We start from the raw sequence: 16,784 nt of genomic DNA, 5'->3' as shown, positions 1-16,784 counted from the left end.
GTCCACTAGGACTCCAAGATCCCTCTCACAGTTACTACTATTGAGCAAAATAAAACCATTGTAACATTACGGTGAAGATTATGCTAAAATTATTACTGTATTTTCTTGTTTGTAATTTAGGACTTGGCTCTTGGAACAGATGCTGAGGGACAGAAAGTGAAAGACTCAATGCGGGTTCTCCTTCCAGTACTGCTTAATAAAAGCCATGATAGCTATGATAAAATAAGAGCTATTCTTCTCTATATCTTCAGCACAAATGGTAAGGTTTGCTTCACATACAGTTCAGAACCACTTCAGCTTGTAATTTGATATTGAAAATATATGATAAAATATAGATGTGGTGAAGCATTACATTTATCATATAAACCCTCTGAAAGCTATGGTTACTATTTTGTAGTGTCAGGAGCTCTTAAGATGATTGCTAATTGTACATTGCTTGTTGTAGAACTGGGTTATTAGAAGAAAATGTTTCTGAATTCATAAAAATAAAAACATGGCTGTGCTAGACAGTGCTTCTGCAGGCCCATCATTTTTTGAATCCTGGGATAATTTGATTTCACTGCAGTTTTAACAGAAATTCATTTGGCAATATACATTATTTAATTTGGTGAGATTGCCAGGAAAGCAGGAGATTGCATTATTCTCTGAAATAGAGAAATAAGTTAGGAAAGGATAGGAAAATAAGTTTCCCATACTGCTTTTCTCCAGAAAGCAATTCTGTAAGATTCATTGAGCTTATCTAGAAAAAGGACTTCAGAACCATTTTGGGTGCAATTCTTCCCTTCCTCATTAGGCTACCATTTCCTAGTCCTAAATGTTTCAAATCACAACTGAAAAGGTGCTCAGGGAGGGTGAGGAAAAATCGTGAGAAATACTATTTAAATGATGATCTGTTAAAATCATGAAAATAAAAAATTATTACATTTTGAGTAGTATAACTAAGAAAAGGTGATAAACCCTGGCATGATGGGAACATTCAGCATGGTATAATTTCCTATGGCATATAAGGTTTTCACTGATAGTTTAACGCAACTTACAATTTACTCTACACAGTTGTTGTTGATTACTAATTCAAAATGTCACTTTTATTAAAAAGGAACAACCCAAGAAAATTTGGACAAGTTGATCCAAAATGTACAGATAGAAAATGACAGCAACATGATAAATAATTGGAAGTACCTTGGTGTGCCTGTCCTCACTACAGTAAGGAATACAAGTTTTTTCCCCTGAAAACTATCTTACTTTTCTTATTTTCAAGGTTCTCATACCGTACATTAGTTTGTTTCTCAGTCTTGCAAATTTTTCTCTTCTCGCTTAATTTTTCAAATTCCTCTGTTAGCAGTCATTATAATTAGAATAATTTATGAAAATTAATGACAATGAAAGTTTGAAACACAGTCAGAGATTTCCCTCCTCCCGAATATAGATTAATAGCACAAAAAGCTGTTGATCATATTGAATTTATAAGAAAGCTTTCCAAAAAGTTTTATAATGGTCTCAATAACCTAATAAAAGGTTTGCATAATTATCTCAAGTTAAAGTGGCTATAAAGATAAACCTCAGATGTAATGCTTATCTGAGGGCAGCCAATGTATTCATAGTTGATAGGAAAGCTGAACTTACAACTATACTGGTCTCATATTACTACACTGTGCCTGAACTTTTGAACTCTGAAGCTGGATTGTACATATTTTCTTATTGACTGGAATGGAGCATTAAAAGAGAAATGTTTAGTGGAATCTCAGGCTATGGTAGATAATTTAGGTCTATGAAGAACAAAGCAGTTAGCTAAGTTGCAACTTAGGGGGACTACCTATTGTGGATTTTTGTTTGAATATCTGATTTCTTAGATGATAATAAACATTTGACTTTTTAGTCTGCAATGCAACGAAGACCATCAAGAAGGAATCGCCCTTCAGAAGGAACATTTCAGCTTTCTAGATGGACACCCATTGTTAAAGATATCATGGAGGTAAATTTTTCATGAAGAATGCTTAAGCAGAAATTTTAAAGAGAGCACGTGACTGTGTACGTGTATATTTAATGGAACAATTCCTCACTCTTAGCCATGCTGTATCCTTGGTTTACAGAAAAATGTTATTCTGCAGAATATGAAAGACTATAGATGTCCATTTCTCTTCAACAAAACTTAACTAATGGCATATTTGGAAGACACACACACACTTTTTTATTCAGTTCTTAGCATTTGAGTAACATGCAGAAAGTACCTTCAAGAAGCCAAATAGTTTAAAAGTCCCAGAATATATTTAAATATTTAAAATACTGAAAAAAGAAGTGCTTTTCTTCAAAGATTTAATAGAAAGCTATACACAAACAAACACACACACACACATACACACTGTACACATACAAACACACACACGCACGGACACTGAACTCTAATAAATATTGCTGGAAATATACAGCATTTTTCATTCCTTAAATTGACTACATATCTAAAAGCTCTGTCTTCCTCTTAATATCAGTGTAGAAGTAGAAAATTATTTAGTTTTATGAACAAGATGCTTTGTCTTGGAATAAGAACATGAAGTGATAAATATTTGGAATGTTGAACATAAATTATGAAATGACTATGAAATGTCTTTTCATTGCAAAAGTGCTTCATAAATGGCAACTTCCGTTCCAATCGTTTGTTAATTTATTGCCCATTAATCTAAGAATTTTTTCTTACTGTATACAGGCTTTAAATCTGGTTGCTGGTTACAGGTAATGTGAATCTTTGAATCGTATAACAGGATCATATTTCTTTGTTTTCTAGGATGCTATAGAAAATAAATTAGATTCAAAAGAGTGGCCTTATTGTTCACAGTGCCCGGCACCCTGGAATGGTTCAGGAGCAGTGAGGTTAGGAATTTAAATGTACTTGGCACAATTGCTCCTTGTTTTCCTGATAGTTTGTTTGAGCAGTTCTTTCTACTTCCCTTTACAGTGCTCGCCATAAACCCAAAACTAGTTACTTGGATGAACGTAAAGGTGGTGCAAAGTTGATTGTGTTTGTCATTGGAGGCATTACGTATTCAGAGATACGTTGTGCTTACGAAGTTTCTCAGGCATACAAGTCTTGTGAAGTTATTATTGGTAAGCCTTCTTTTAAGAATAGTTTTATTGCTTTAATATATAAAAAAGAGGGGGAAACTTTCAAAGAACAAAGATAGAAACACTGAAAATGAAATAACACAAACATATTATAGGGAAAGCCATTCTGCCTATCTTTTGAATACAGATAATTCTTGCGATATGACCATAATTGAACCTGTCCACTATGTTCACATGATACGGCAGTCATTAGGTGAAACATCTCACCTAGTGATCTCCCCATTTTTGCTCTCCCTAATGAAATGTTAAATGAATGCGTGGATCGGGGAAAAAGGGCGGCATATAAATAAAATAAACATTCAAACATCATTAAGCGGAGTGCAGGGTGCCTCCTGGATAGGTGGGCGTGGCGTTGGAGGCCTAGCCCAGGCACAGGTCATCTTGCCCTGGTGCCCCCAAGGCCTTCCCCACTCCCAAGATGCCAAAGGCTCCACTTCCCGTGGCACTTAGCAACACAGCCACATTTAAGGCTGTTTAAAAGAGCCGAGGTGGCACAGTGGTTAGGGTGCAGTACAGCAGGCCACTTCAGCTGACTGTTATCTGCAGTTCAGCGGTTCAAATCTCAGCAGCTCAAGGTTGACTCAGCCTTCCATCCTTCCGAGGTGGGTGAAATGAGGACCCAGACTGTGGGGGCGATATGCTGACTCTGTAAACCGCTTTGAGAGGGCTGAAAGCCCCATGAAGCGGTATATAAGTCTAACTGCTATTGCTATATTACAGCATTCCACAGTCACATGACTGTTTTGCAATGGTTTGCCCCAAACTGGCATTTGGGGTTTTCGGCAAAACAGTGCCCATAACAAACAATGAGTTTGCACTTAGGACAACTGCGTATGCTTAATGATCATTTGCATATGATTTCTGCTTTTGCTTAACAGCCGCCACAAAAAAACCAAAATCTTACGATTTGTGACTTTTTATTTGTTTACTTTGCATTCTTCCCATTTTTCTGCTAAGGTAAATTCTAGAAAGGTCTAAAGCAGTGGCCTCCCAACGTTTTTGGGCATCAGGGACCGGTTCCGTGGAGAGAGGTTTTTCCGCAGACCGGAGGGAGAGTGGTTTCATGTGATGCCTGCATCCCACGGATGGGGCTTTGCTTGTTTGCATGCTGAGGACCGGTGCCAGTCCACAGTCCTAGGGTTGGGGACCCCCCCTTTTCTAAAGGGGTGAGTAGGACAAGGCTGGTTTATCTTGCCTTTCGTTCTCTCTTCCCCCCCCCTTCTCTTTTGCATGGTTGCTGTGCGGTTCCACCCGCCAGGTTTTTCATTGCAATGTACAAATAGCAATAGCATTCAGACTTACATATGGCTCCATAGTACTTTACAATCCCTCTCTAAGCAGGTTACAGAGTCGCCATTTGCCCTCAACAATCTAGGTCTTCATTTTACCGACCTCGGAAGGATGGAAGGCTGAGTCAGCCATGAACCAGTCAGGATTGAATTCCTGGCAATGGGCACAGTTAGCCTGCAATACTGCATTCCAACCACTGCACCACCCATGGCAGAAGCATCTTAAAAGGAAATGGGGAAAGAAATAAATGAGGAAAATCAGATATACCATGCTGGAGTTTAGGAACAATGGCGCACAGAAGTCAATTGCATGTCTAACCAGTTTTTCTGAACATCTAAGTCAGTGTTTCTCAACCTTGGCCACTTGAAGATGTCCGGACTTCAACTCCCAGAATTCCCCAGCCAGCGAATGCTGGCTGGGGAATTCTGGGAGTTGAAGTCCGGACATCTTCAAGTGGCCAAGGTTGAGAAACACTGATCTAAGTCCTTACTTTTCCTGTTCACATTTAACTGCTGCGGTTACGAATGTTTGCCTTATTTCTGCATTCCTGATCTGGACTACATATGTTTCAGCTCTGTATTTAGATACATTTTCCAGTCTTGTCTGAGGATTTTCAAGCTTTTTTCTGGCTCCTGAAAATTGGTTGAAAGAAAACCTGGTTCGAGTGAAAAAAAATGATAAATTGTTAACAGTTGCAAATGTTTGAATGTTGCTTGATAAACTTGACACTTTACTTTAGAAATCAAGTTTGATCTAGTGGTTATTAAGGCATCCAGAACACCGCTTGAGTTCTAGTCCCGTCTTTGGCATGAATGCTGCTCGGTGACTTTGGGCCAATCACTCTCTCTCTCAGTTCAACCTACGTCACAGGGTTGTTGTGGGGGAAATAGTAGTAGTAGTATTAAGTAAATTTGTTGCCTTGAATTATTTATAAGTACATACTTATACGTATAATGAAGTGACAATATGAACATCTATTTAAAAAAAATTGCTATGAATGCCCCTACAACTGCTTTCTCCTTACTCTCTAATAGAACTACATCAAGTTTTTCATGTTTCGTTTTTCTTCTGCACGTTAGAAAAATCCTAATCTAGTCTGCTATCAGTGATGAATGTGGTAAATTAATGTTCATGAATGCGTTGTGTGTTTTGTTTCTTTTTTACTAGGATCCACTCACACTGTGACGCCTAAAAGACTTCTGGATGATGTAAAAGCACTTACTGTAACAAAACCAAAGGATAGTGTGTATTTGAAGGATGAGTAGAAATAGTGAGACATTCACTTCTGCTGAACTTAACAGATTTAAAAAAAATCATGCTATAGATATTATGGATGTAATCTAGCTGGACATAAGCATTTTAAAGATCCCTGGTTTCACTGGAAGAAAACAGTTTAACTGTTTTTGCAACTTCTTTTTGAAATCAGTGGGTATTTAAGAGCACTCAGTTTGAACTGGGCTGTATTCTGTGTACATATTTTACAAATAAGTGTTATTTAGAATTGTTTTTTTTATCATTTGAGATTGCTGCTTTTCATTGTGGTGGGGAATGGGAAGATTGTCAAAATGAAGTGCATGCAACAGCTTGTGTTTTTATATTGTTTATATAATAACTGACTTTTTGTTGTGAAATATTCACTGTAGGGAATGTTCATCACTACAACCTATTACATTAAGACTTGGAGAACATGTTTGTATATATGCTAATAATTTCAATAATAGTGTACACTTTCTATCATGGAAACATGTCTGTTTCTAAATATGTGGTTACAAAATGTTATTAAATTAAACTATGGAAGAAACTTAAAATATAAATGTGTAACACAATTTCACAATTAACAGATGTAGAGCTACAAAATTCTATGCAACTTCAATTTCATTGAAAAGAGTTTGCAGTAAACTACAGATAAAAAGTTAACTTCTTTTCTGAGACATTTGATATAAATTATAAAATATATGTGTCTGGGATTGCATGGATCTTTTATGGTATTTGGATAAAATTCGGGTATGTAATAAACACTTTACCATAATTAAAGAACATTGGAGAATGTGTTGTCTTGTGTTTCTAGAGAATCTTTAAAGACTGCAGTATAGTCCAGTTGGTCATTTCCTTCCCTCTTTCTTTCTTTGGAAAACTGCAGTATTGATTGGAGCAGGAGAAGAGAAGGTGAAGAGTTATGGCTTACAGGGGTAATTGGGAGCTTAAAAGATGTTCAAAATGGTACAAATTGGATTAGAAAAAAAAACCATGATTGCTTATTTAAATGACCCTGTCCTTCGCTAGCACGTACATTTGGGAAATACAGTTCCTAATTTGTTACCAGAATCATTGGGTAATTTATTAATTTAAAACCCATGTTTGATGGCATTATGGTTTGTTACTTAATAAAAGTATGCTATTTTGGCTGTTCCCCGTCCTTCCTGGCTTGCACAGGAAGTTAGTGGGATGGTGCTGAGGTGAATGAATAAGATACCTCTGAAACATGGCAAGTGCATTTAGGAGATAAATATGAGTAGCAGTATTGACTATCTCCATTTATGAATGTAGATAACATATCACTTGTTAGCATAATATTTGATTATAAGGAACCATTAATTTTTTAAGGAAACTAAAACATTTTGTGATGTATCTAAGATGGTCCGTAAAAATAATGATTTATTTGGACACAGAATTTAGCTAACATCAAAACCAACATGAGAAGTTTCTTTTTCCAGTAGTCTTATTTTAATTTTGCATGGAATACCTCTATTCTAGATATAGTTTATTAGTCTCCAAAATACACTGTCAGTACTGATGAGCTGTTCCACTGGATAATGCCTGAATTTTGACTTTGGCTAAATCTTCTGAGACAGCTTGAATCATAAGCTCTGTTGTTGTCTTCAAATTGTTTGCCATCTGTATAGCATTATCCAAAGTGCAGTTTAATATCTGTTAAAGCCAAAATTTCATAATCATCAAATATATTTTGTTAGCTAGTTTAAACAATCTAGTTTTAACTACCGTATTTTTGGGAGTATAAGACGCACCAGAGTATAAGACGCACCAAGATTTTGAAGAAGCAAATTAAAAAAAAAAAGGTTTTGCACTCTGTAGACCAAAACAGCCCATTTTTCGCAAAAATGAGCCCCCCCCTTTTTTTAAGGCATGAATAGCCTTTAGGAGGCTTATAGAGTGCTCCTGGGGGCTTGTGGGGGGGGCGCAAAATTGAGCAAAAATATGACTCATTTTTTTGCTTATTTCTGCCCTCCCCAGTCCCCAGGAGCACTCTGGAAGCTGCCTAAAGGCTATGCATGGCCATTTTGGTGAAGGGTGGGGTTTCAGAAAGAGCCAAGGTGGCGCAGTGGTTAAATGCAGCACTGCAGGCTACTGCTAGATCAGCAGGTCAGCGGTTCAAATCTCACCGGTTCAGGGTTGACTCAGCCTTCCATCCTTCCGAGGTGGGTAAAATGAGGACCCAGATTGTTGGGGGCAATATGCTGACTCTCTGTAAACCGCTTAGAGAGGCCTGAAAGGCCTATGAAGCGGTATATAAGTCTATTGCTATTGCTATTGCTATTTCAGTAGGCAAAAAATGCTGTATTCAGTGTATAAGACATACCCAGATTTTCAGCCTCTTTTGGGGGAAAAAGGTGCATCTTATACTGCGAAAAATACGGTAGTCATTTCATTGATTGGTATATATACACCCCCTAGCGAGCATACAACATAGGGCAGAATACTTCACTAAGAAACAATAAAAAAATCACTTAATAGAACAAAACATTAAAACAAAAACCCAAAGTAGCCATATACAAACTCATAAAGTGCTGGGGGGGCAGGGGGGGGAACTTATTCAACAGATCATACTGCTTCCATATCCGGGGCCTAAGGAAGAAAACAGGATTTTAAAGGCAAGATCAGGGCCAAGCAAATCTAAGCAGGGATTCATTCCAACAGACCTATTTCCTGGGACCTATTGCCTAAACAACAGGACTGAGAGCATGACAACTCAAAATTCTTAAAAACATCAGAAATATAAATTTCTCAGACTTTCCACCAAGCACTAAACAATATTGCTTTTGTAAATAATGATCTTGTCTTACCATGTTATTTATGTCTTTACTTCGTCTTTTTCTTCTATTACTGACTGACTTCCTTCCATTAATATTGCTACCAGAGAGGTACTGTGGTGAAAGGATAATGTTATCCTGCATCTTTGAATAGCGAGTTTGGGGAATATATAGATTCTGTCTAAAAAGACAGAGCATAAGAAAATAAAAAAAATGTTCATACAGTACATTCCATGTCTAATATGCAAAATGTAAAAAACCTGGCAATCCAACAATTTAAATCAAGATGTTAATAATGCACTATTTGACAGACTGATTTCAGGCATTTTTGCACAATAGCAAAGACATCCAACAATTACAATTTTTCCCTTTTAACTTAAATATATCTGCATAATTAATGTTTCACCGAAGGACAAGTTTGCACAAACTGTAACAGACCTTACCTGTCACATCTATCTATACAATTTTCTCTCTCTTCTTTTTTACAAATCCTTTGATAAGCAACCCAATTATTTTGCGATGAACCTGAAAATAATTATATTTCATTATTTGCAGTTCCTGCCCTAAATATCAAAATGTTTTGAATTATTATAATGCTGCCTTTCAATTATTAGAAAAGGTGGCTCGGAAGATGGTAATACAATCTTTTGCTAGGAGACGGCAACTTATAAAGGCTATGAAAAGATTAATACTTATGGGCCAAATTCTGCTTTACTGTGTTCAAACTTTTTCTACAGCAAAACGGTTCCATCACAAATCCGCGCTCGACTAAACCGCGTCCGACTAAACCGCGTAGCTGACATCATCAACAGGGCGACAACAGCGCGGAGAGAGAAGCATGCTGTAAACCCTAAACCTAAAATTAACCCCTAAACCTAACCCCCCTAAACCTAATCCTAAACCTAATCCTAACCCTTAACCTAACCCTTAACCTAACCCTAACCCTAACCCTTAACCTAACCCTAATCCTAACCCTTAACCTAACCCTAAACCTAACCCTTACCTTAAGTTGAATCCGCTTGCTTTCAAAGCATTATTTAAAGCGCCCTTCTTTCTCCGTGCTGGCTGTTGTCGCCCTGTTGATGACATCAGCAACGCAGTTTAATCAGGCACGGCTTAGTCGAGCGCGGTTTTGACGGGTCACGCAGCAAAACAAAATACGTTGCAACACATGGAGACCTTGACTTATGACCGTTCGTTTAGCAATTGTTTGAAGTTACAACAGACTCCCAAAAGGTACTTACAGCCTAGCTCTGAAGCTCAGATGGACAGTTCCCCTCTGTCATGTGACTGCGTTTACAGCGGTTTATAGCATCCTGGATTCAAGTGACTGTGATATTTTTGTTTTGCTGAAAACTGGAGTGCGTGATTTTCTGCAAAAATGCCCCACAGCGAACAATTGGTTCGCTTAAAGACTGCAGATTCACTTAATGACAGCAGCCATTCACTTAATGACCACATCAGAAAAAGTAATAGATCACTCACATGATAACCCACTTTGTAAATATCACGTCTTATGCCCGTAATGGGGAGAACTATCGATATAAACTGAAATGTATAATGAGATATTTTTTTTGGCTGCTGTCTTGCTGCAAACTCTGTTTCCATAGATTAGTTCTGTAAAAGCAAAGTAATCATTTGAATCTGGGAAGTCAGTCTCACCCAGAATAGGCAATTTACCATAATCCTAAACCCACAATTTTTCACCAGCTTTGTGGTCCTTTGTTAACTTTTTAGGTATAATTTAGATATAGATAGCTAATATAACTGCTAAATTGAATTACATAATACATTGCAAGACTGCAGCGAAGGAGGTTTGAGAGGGAAAAGTTGTTCTGGGGCCCCCTGCAGCCATGTATATTATACCTATTTGACCTTAAATCCAATAGACAGTTTTTCTAGGTTTGCAAATTCAGGGGGAAAAAAGCTCATTTAAGGAGTTTCTGACAGCATCTCTCCAAATCACTCTATGGATCTAGAATCCTTCAAAGCCATAATATGTTAAGAATGGGATTGCCCTTGCGAAATGATTCTGAAACTCCAGGTGGTACGTAATTGTAATTCTTTGGTCCATAGTGAACGGGTCAATTTTTGACCCAGGTACATGACCTTAAATTCACTACTGAGTTCCTAAAAGCTTATGAATGAGCACATGCTCTCATATCAATCTGGTCAATGCCTTCAGAAGTTGTAGAGGCTTCATCACTGGAGATTTTATAAGAAACGAGTAGACAGCCACTATCTGAAATGGCATAGGGCAGTGTTTCTCAACCTTGGTGACTTTAAGTCCTGTGGACTTCAACTCCCAGAATCCCCCAGCCAGCTGTGCTGGCTGGGGGATTCTGGGAGTTGAAGTCCACAGGACTTAAAGTCACCAAGGTTGAGAAACACTGGCATAGAGTCTCCTGCTTGAACAAGGAATTGGACTAGAGGACTTCAAGGTCTCTTCCAGCTCTATTCTGATTGGATTGAGTTAGACGGCCTCCCTGGTTTCTTCTATAAGAAACATAAATCATCTACAAAGGTAATTTTTGTTTTCTACAATGGTTTTCTAATTTTGGAATTCTAAGCTGTAATCTATTAAGTGTGAAATAAAATATTGTATGAGTAACAGAATGCATGAGTGTGTATGTATACCTGGAGAGACACATTTATAAGCTTCTCTATTTTCTACGCTTTAGGTTGCTTTATTATACTAGATTTGTAACATTTGTGTGTACTTCTCTTTCCGGGATGAAGAGATGCTAGGTGTTTTACCTTTATTTAGTTCTTTGTGTCCATGATGGATCCATGATCCAGGAGGTTTAATTTGAGGTTCCAGGTCAACTTTACTAGATGAACTTTCTCGTAGGTCACAGAATGAAATGTCTTCTATTTCATTACCTAGCCCACAAAAGTTATACAGCCATGTTAGACGCTATAAACGTATATGGGAGTGTATATTTCATTATTGTATTTTTTATCATTTCTGATTGATGGCATAGTCATTGAAAGAGCCCTGATATTAACCATAGTATATTAATTAATAATATGGCATTCACAGAAATTGTGAATGTTGGTTTTGTTTTTAATATGTTGTCTTTGTCTCGTTCCCCCCTTTCCCTTGTCTTTTGTGAGCCGCCCGGAGTCCTCCGGGAGTGGGCGGCATACAAGACAAATAAATAAATAATAAATAAATAAAAATTGGTTGCCATGCCCACCAGTTAATGCATGAATTGAACTGACTAAGTTGGGGCTTTTCCTAGCTAAAAGATATCACTTCATCTTCTATCTGCTTTATTATTTTAATTAGCATTCTATAGTGTCTTTCAGTTTGTTTGTTTGTTTATCTATTTGTAATCATAAAACAATTTATAAGCAATGTCTGCAAACCAAATAGGCTTATTTGTAAAATGTTGATATGAATAGGCACATGCATAGATCCAAATAGTTAAATATGATAAACAAGTCAATAACTCACTTTAGAAAACTATAATTTTAGTAACCTAAATAGCTGTCAGCTGTTTCAAGCTGGCAAGTTTAAACTCACTGGTTTTTTGTTATTGCAAATGCAGTAAAGCAATTTCTGTAAAATATTTCTGAATATTATTTAATGTTTTCTGTGAAATATTAGTTAATAAGGAATAACAGCATTGAGCGTGGTGCAGTAATATAGAGCATTTTCATGATATAGCCACAAGTTCATCAGGAATGCAGCTGCCTACAAGCATTTGCAGAGGCAATCTACTATAGATAGTGGAAGGAATATTATTGAGCTGCCCTTCTATCGGATTCAAAAGGATGGCTAGATTTACTAATGTAAATGCCTTTGTGTTAAGGAAAAGAATATTAAAAGGTAGTTTGGAATAATGAAGAGGATGTGATAAAAGTTGTCTTTTGGAACTTCAGATTTGTCACCTTACAAACTCAGTACAAGAAGTCATTTTTTGGCTTCCCAAACAGTTGTGTTTAGACCCATTTTTGTTAGTGCGTTTATCGAAAGGCCACAGAAGGAAAAGTCTGTTTCTTATGTGGAATTAAATTTGTCACTAAGAACAAGCTGACCCAATGAATTATCTCCGTGGTTTAATTTCAATTTCATTATCTTAAGTGACATGTTTTATATGGCTGTAGAAGGAGAGCCAAATTCATTAAGAGATTGTGAATAAATCGAAGGACATGCAGGATTAGTTTACTCTGCTTAAGTGCTTGGTGTTTTTATAAGAGAGAAGTGAGTATCACAATTTCCTAAATGCAGTGCCAGTTCTGATAAAAGAAATACGTTGTGACCTGAAGATTGAAGAAATCATCACAAGGTTTCTTTCATATACACTAGATTCAAGGCCATCTGAAAATCCGAACCCTTTCTTCTGATGGAGAGCAATTTTTTTGAGAGGCTAAAGAAACTTCAGTCTTACTTTAAATGAATTTAAATAAGTGACACCTTATATACCTGTTACATCTAAATCTGGTTTTCCTTCAAAGAAGATTGGAAATCTTTCACAATCAGAATGTCCTTGTGTTGTTTTTCTGTATTCTGTTGTTTTATTTCTAGATTAAAAATAAAATAGAACACTTAACTGAAATTTAACAGCAAACATACAGGTAATGATGCAATCCCATGCAAGCTTATGCAGAAATAAATCTTGCTAATCTTAATTATCTTCTTCCTAGAAAAGTTTTTCTTGAAATCTAATAATCACTTATCTGGGATATATGTTATATTTGTGCTGATAAATAAATAAAGGGAGACTAGTATAGATCTATTTCAAGCTATTTAACTCTCATCAGCTAGCCATACCCTTGCTGGGAATCAAACCTGTGCTCTATTGCCTCTTAGGCAGATGTGTTCACCACTGAGCTACAGGGCTCGACTCCTTATCAGCAAGCCAGGGTGAAAGGTATATATTTAAAGTCACAACCCCTGGTATGCCCAAATATGGGAGGAAGATCACTACTTCCATTCTCTGTCCTTCGGCTCGTCACAAGAGACCATCCAGACAGAAACCCAATATTTTTTACTGTTGCCTTTTTGTTACATTTGTTATATTTGTGCTGATAAATAAATAAAGGGAGACTAGTATAGATCTATTTCAAGCTATTTAGCTCTCATCAGCTAGCCATACCCTTACTGGGATTAGAACCTGGGCTGTATTGCATCTTAGGCAGATGTGTTAACCATTAAGCCACAGAGTTCTTCTCCTTATCAGCTGAGCCAGGGAATAGGTATGTATTTAAAGTTACAACCCCTGGTATGGTAACACACACACACATACATACATACATACATACATACATACATACATACGATTCAGTTGACCTCATTTCTAAATAAATGTGTAGGCTTGCAATTTAAGTCTGTAAGGTAAACTTCCTTGGTTTTTTTTGCATTTTATATTGATAAGGATGCTGATTTGATTCATACTATGTTTAGCAATACACATACGAACCTATTAGAATAAAAGGAGCATATTTTATTTCTTGATAACTGCATTTTCAATGTAGGATGAATAATAATTTTAGACTTATCAGTAGAATGTCTCACTTTCTCAAAGGTATCTAAAGCTGATCTTCCTATGGAAAATATTACAGGTTAAAAAAACTGATTAATGGATGCTTCTTATTTAAATGATTTCATTACTTATTAAAACACAAATGTTTATTTTTATCTTGTTCTACCTTGTTCATTCAATAAACTGAAATCAACCTCATTAGATTCTTTGCTGCTTAAATTTTCTAGAACTGAAGATCTTATTTGAAGATCATTTAAATTCCTAATGGAAATGAAAAGATGATTAGCATTGTGTAGTATCAGATTACTATCTGAAATATTGAAACTTAATTGGATCGATATTCTGATACTTGGCCAATTAGTAGCAACACATGAATAAATGCATTTACCACCAATAGATATAATTCTATTTATAAAAAGCTCTGAACTTTATATAGTGAAATTGTCATTTTGGATAATATTTGGTTTTGGTTCAAGAGAACAGTGCCTAACAATGAAAGAATATGAGAAAGGAAAAAATAGCAAATTTAATATATTTTGGGAAGTTACCTATCTGTGTTTTCTTGTTCATTGTTATAATTCTGTTTTGTTTTATGGGATCTGGGGTATTGGTCAAATTCTTTTATCTAAAATATAAAAATAAAATAAAATATAGAGTGGTTAATAAATTAAGCAATAAGAATGACAAACAACTTAGCACATTCATTTATAGCAATGTACTTATTACGTAATTACATTATAGCAATTTATAGCCATGTACTTATTACATAATTAAACTATAATTTATTGAACCATTAAGCAGATTAAATATGAATTTGACTTACAAGAATATGTCTATTTGTTTGTTGTCTTGCTTTGTCCCCAGATGACATTGTTTTTAAATGGATATTTTTCTTCTGCAGTTCTAGAGGACTATGGAAAAAGCAAAATACGAATCTTTAAAAATTCCTTCTTTAATGTCTTCCTTTTCTCTAATAAGAATGTTGTTTAATTTCAACCCTCATAGCAAGTTTCTTCAACTTTGAAGAGTATTATTAATTATACTTGTCCCAATCCTAGATACAGATTTAAAGGAAGCTGCAGTGGATGTCATTTTATAACAAACCTTTAATCATATTCTTTAAAAAAAATACATTAAAATCTTCAGCAGCAATCACTTAATTTATGTAACAGGCATTTAGAAAAATAATAATAAGTATAACAAGTCATATAAGTCCAGAAAAGCTGAAACAAACAAAATAATTAAATTTCCTCAAACTGATGTCATGCCCATTGGTATTTAAAGAAAAAACCTAACATTCTTAATTTATACTGAGTCAGACATAAAAGAACACTCTGAATTCTAACCACAGTGATATATTTATATAATTTCAGTTTTAATGCATTCCATTCTTTCACGCAAGTCTAAATTTCAGCTTGTGTTTGATTAAGCCATTTTTAGTGTTTATTTTTCAAAACATAACATAACATAACATTCTTTTCAATTTATCTTTGGAAAGTAACCAATAGCCTATTACACCTTTTTACTTGGAATATTATCTCAACTAAGCCAGAGGGACATCCTTAATAAATTTAATCAATTTCAGTGATTATCATGAAAGTTCAACCTTACATTTGCTGGGATGGATGGTTGCTGTGGCCTTGTATAGATTTTTTATATGCCTTTTGTGGAGTTCCTTCTACAGGATGGTTTTTTTTCTTCCAGCAGTTCTCATTTTGGGGAATGTTTAGTCCTGCAACATTTCTTTTTGGAGGTTCATTGGTACTTGTAATCAAAGGACTCTGAAAGAAGCATAAGAGAAAAATAGGAAGCACAATACATCTATTTAAAACATGCAAAAATAAATGTATTGAAAGTGCTCTGTCTTTGCTTTAAAAATGCTGATTAAGATTATAGTATATAACCTGGATAATTGAGAAAATATTTTTGTTGAAGAAACAGCTGTAATTTTGAAAAGAATTTTCTGGATGAAACAGAAACAAAATACTTATAAGTATTTATAAAAATACTTATTTTTTAAAATTCCTTTGGATTGAAGACTACATTATTTTCTTTTTTCACTAATCAATCTTTAAGACTTACAAAATACGGAATAATGGATTACCGCAGAATAGCTTGAACAAATAGAAGATGGGGGGGATGTGAGTGACGGTGATGTTATATATGTTGAGGAATATGAAGCGAATGTCTTCTCAATTTTCTCTTTGATATCGTCAAGGAACATCCCAAGTTTAAATATTTCCCCTTCTACTTTTCTAAATACAAAAAAAAAAAAAACCCACTCAAAACTATATATAAGATTAATTTTGCTCTGTTCTTTCATTATCAGATGTAAGATATGAAACAATAGAAAAATAAATGAGAAACTGGAAATTGAAATACTCCTTTTATGATAGATAATGTTTAATATTTGCTGAAAACAGTGAAGTTGAATGGTAAAGTACAACATGTTTGCAGTGATGAAAACACTAGTTAGATTTAGCAAGAAACGGCTTAGTTTTGGAGGAGAAAATTGATAGACAGTTCTGTAGAGAACCAAGAAGAAAAATGGGCTCTATACTATGAGATAGTAATGGCATAGTTTTGATCTTCCAGCTATATTTTTCTATGTTGCCTACATCTTTTAATAGTAATAAAGTTACCTGTAGAAAAAAATTACCTGCTCTTACTACTATACTTTTATCTGTGACAATGGGAGTGAGTTGGTTATTATCTATTCAGTTATTTTACATTTTGGGCTGTTCAATGATCACTTTATAATTATAAAATATTCAATATTTACCCAACAAAAAAGATTATGACAATAAATACTGGATTTGGAAAGACTTCAAATACG

General features: G+C 35.4%; 2 protein-coding genes across 2 annotated transcripts in view; one reads left to right on the top strand and one right to left on the bottom strand.

Moving 5' to 3' along the window:
- Positions 1-6,446, top strand: part of STXBP3 (syntaxin binding protein 3) — a 35,114-nt gene extending 28,668 nt beyond the window's left edge. Inside the window, exons 14-19 of the mRNA XM_032218286.1 lie at positions 121-259; positions 1,097-1,203; positions 1,877-1,972; positions 2,780-2,865; positions 2,951-3,099; positions 5,575-6,446. Of these exons, the coding sequence (XP_032074177.1) occupies positions 121-259; positions 1,097-1,203; positions 1,877-1,972; positions 2,780-2,865; positions 2,951-3,099; positions 5,575-5,672 (675 nt within the window). The 3' untranslated portion in view covers positions 5,673-6,446. The remainder of the gene's footprint in view (positions 1-120; positions 260-1,096; positions 1,204-1,876; positions 1,973-2,779; positions 2,866-2,950; positions 3,100-5,574) is intronic.
- Positions 6,447-7,107: 661 nt separating this feature from the next.
- The window catches only part of AKNAD1 (AKNA domain containing 1), a 26,471-nt gene continuing 16,794 nt past the window's right edge, over positions 7,108-16,784 (bottom strand). The window contains exons 8-18 of the mRNA XM_032217690.1: positions 16,053-16,203; positions 15,560-15,729; positions 14,772-14,859; positions 14,497-14,573; positions 14,115-14,209; positions 13,886-14,030; positions 12,889-12,986; positions 11,214-11,339; positions 9,942-9,991; positions 8,490-8,693; positions 7,108-7,335 (exon numbers count right to left, since the gene is read on the bottom strand). Of these exons, the coding sequence (XP_032073581.1) occupies positions 7,192-7,335; positions 8,490-8,693; positions 9,942-9,991; positions 11,214-11,339; positions 12,889-12,986; positions 13,886-14,030; positions 14,115-14,209; positions 14,497-14,573; positions 14,772-14,859; positions 15,560-15,729; positions 16,053-16,203 (1,348 nt within the window). The 3' untranslated portion in view covers positions 7,108-7,191. The remainder of the gene's footprint in view (positions 7,336-8,489; positions 8,694-9,941; positions 9,992-11,213; positions 11,340-12,888; positions 12,987-13,885; positions 14,031-14,114; positions 14,210-14,496; positions 14,574-14,771; positions 14,860-15,559; positions 15,730-16,052; positions 16,204-16,784) is intronic.

Source organism: Thamnophis elegans, chromosome 5 (genome assembly GCF_009769535.1).
Source record: "Thamnophis elegans isolate rThaEle1 chromosome 5, rThaEle1.pri, whole genome shotgun sequence".
Classification (NCBI taxonomy): domain Eukaryota; kingdom Metazoa; phylum Chordata; class Lepidosauria; order Squamata; family Colubridae; genus Thamnophis; species Thamnophis elegans.
The sequence above is the reverse complement of the archived record's forward strand: the minus strand, read 5'-3'. Positions and strand labels throughout refer to the sequence as shown.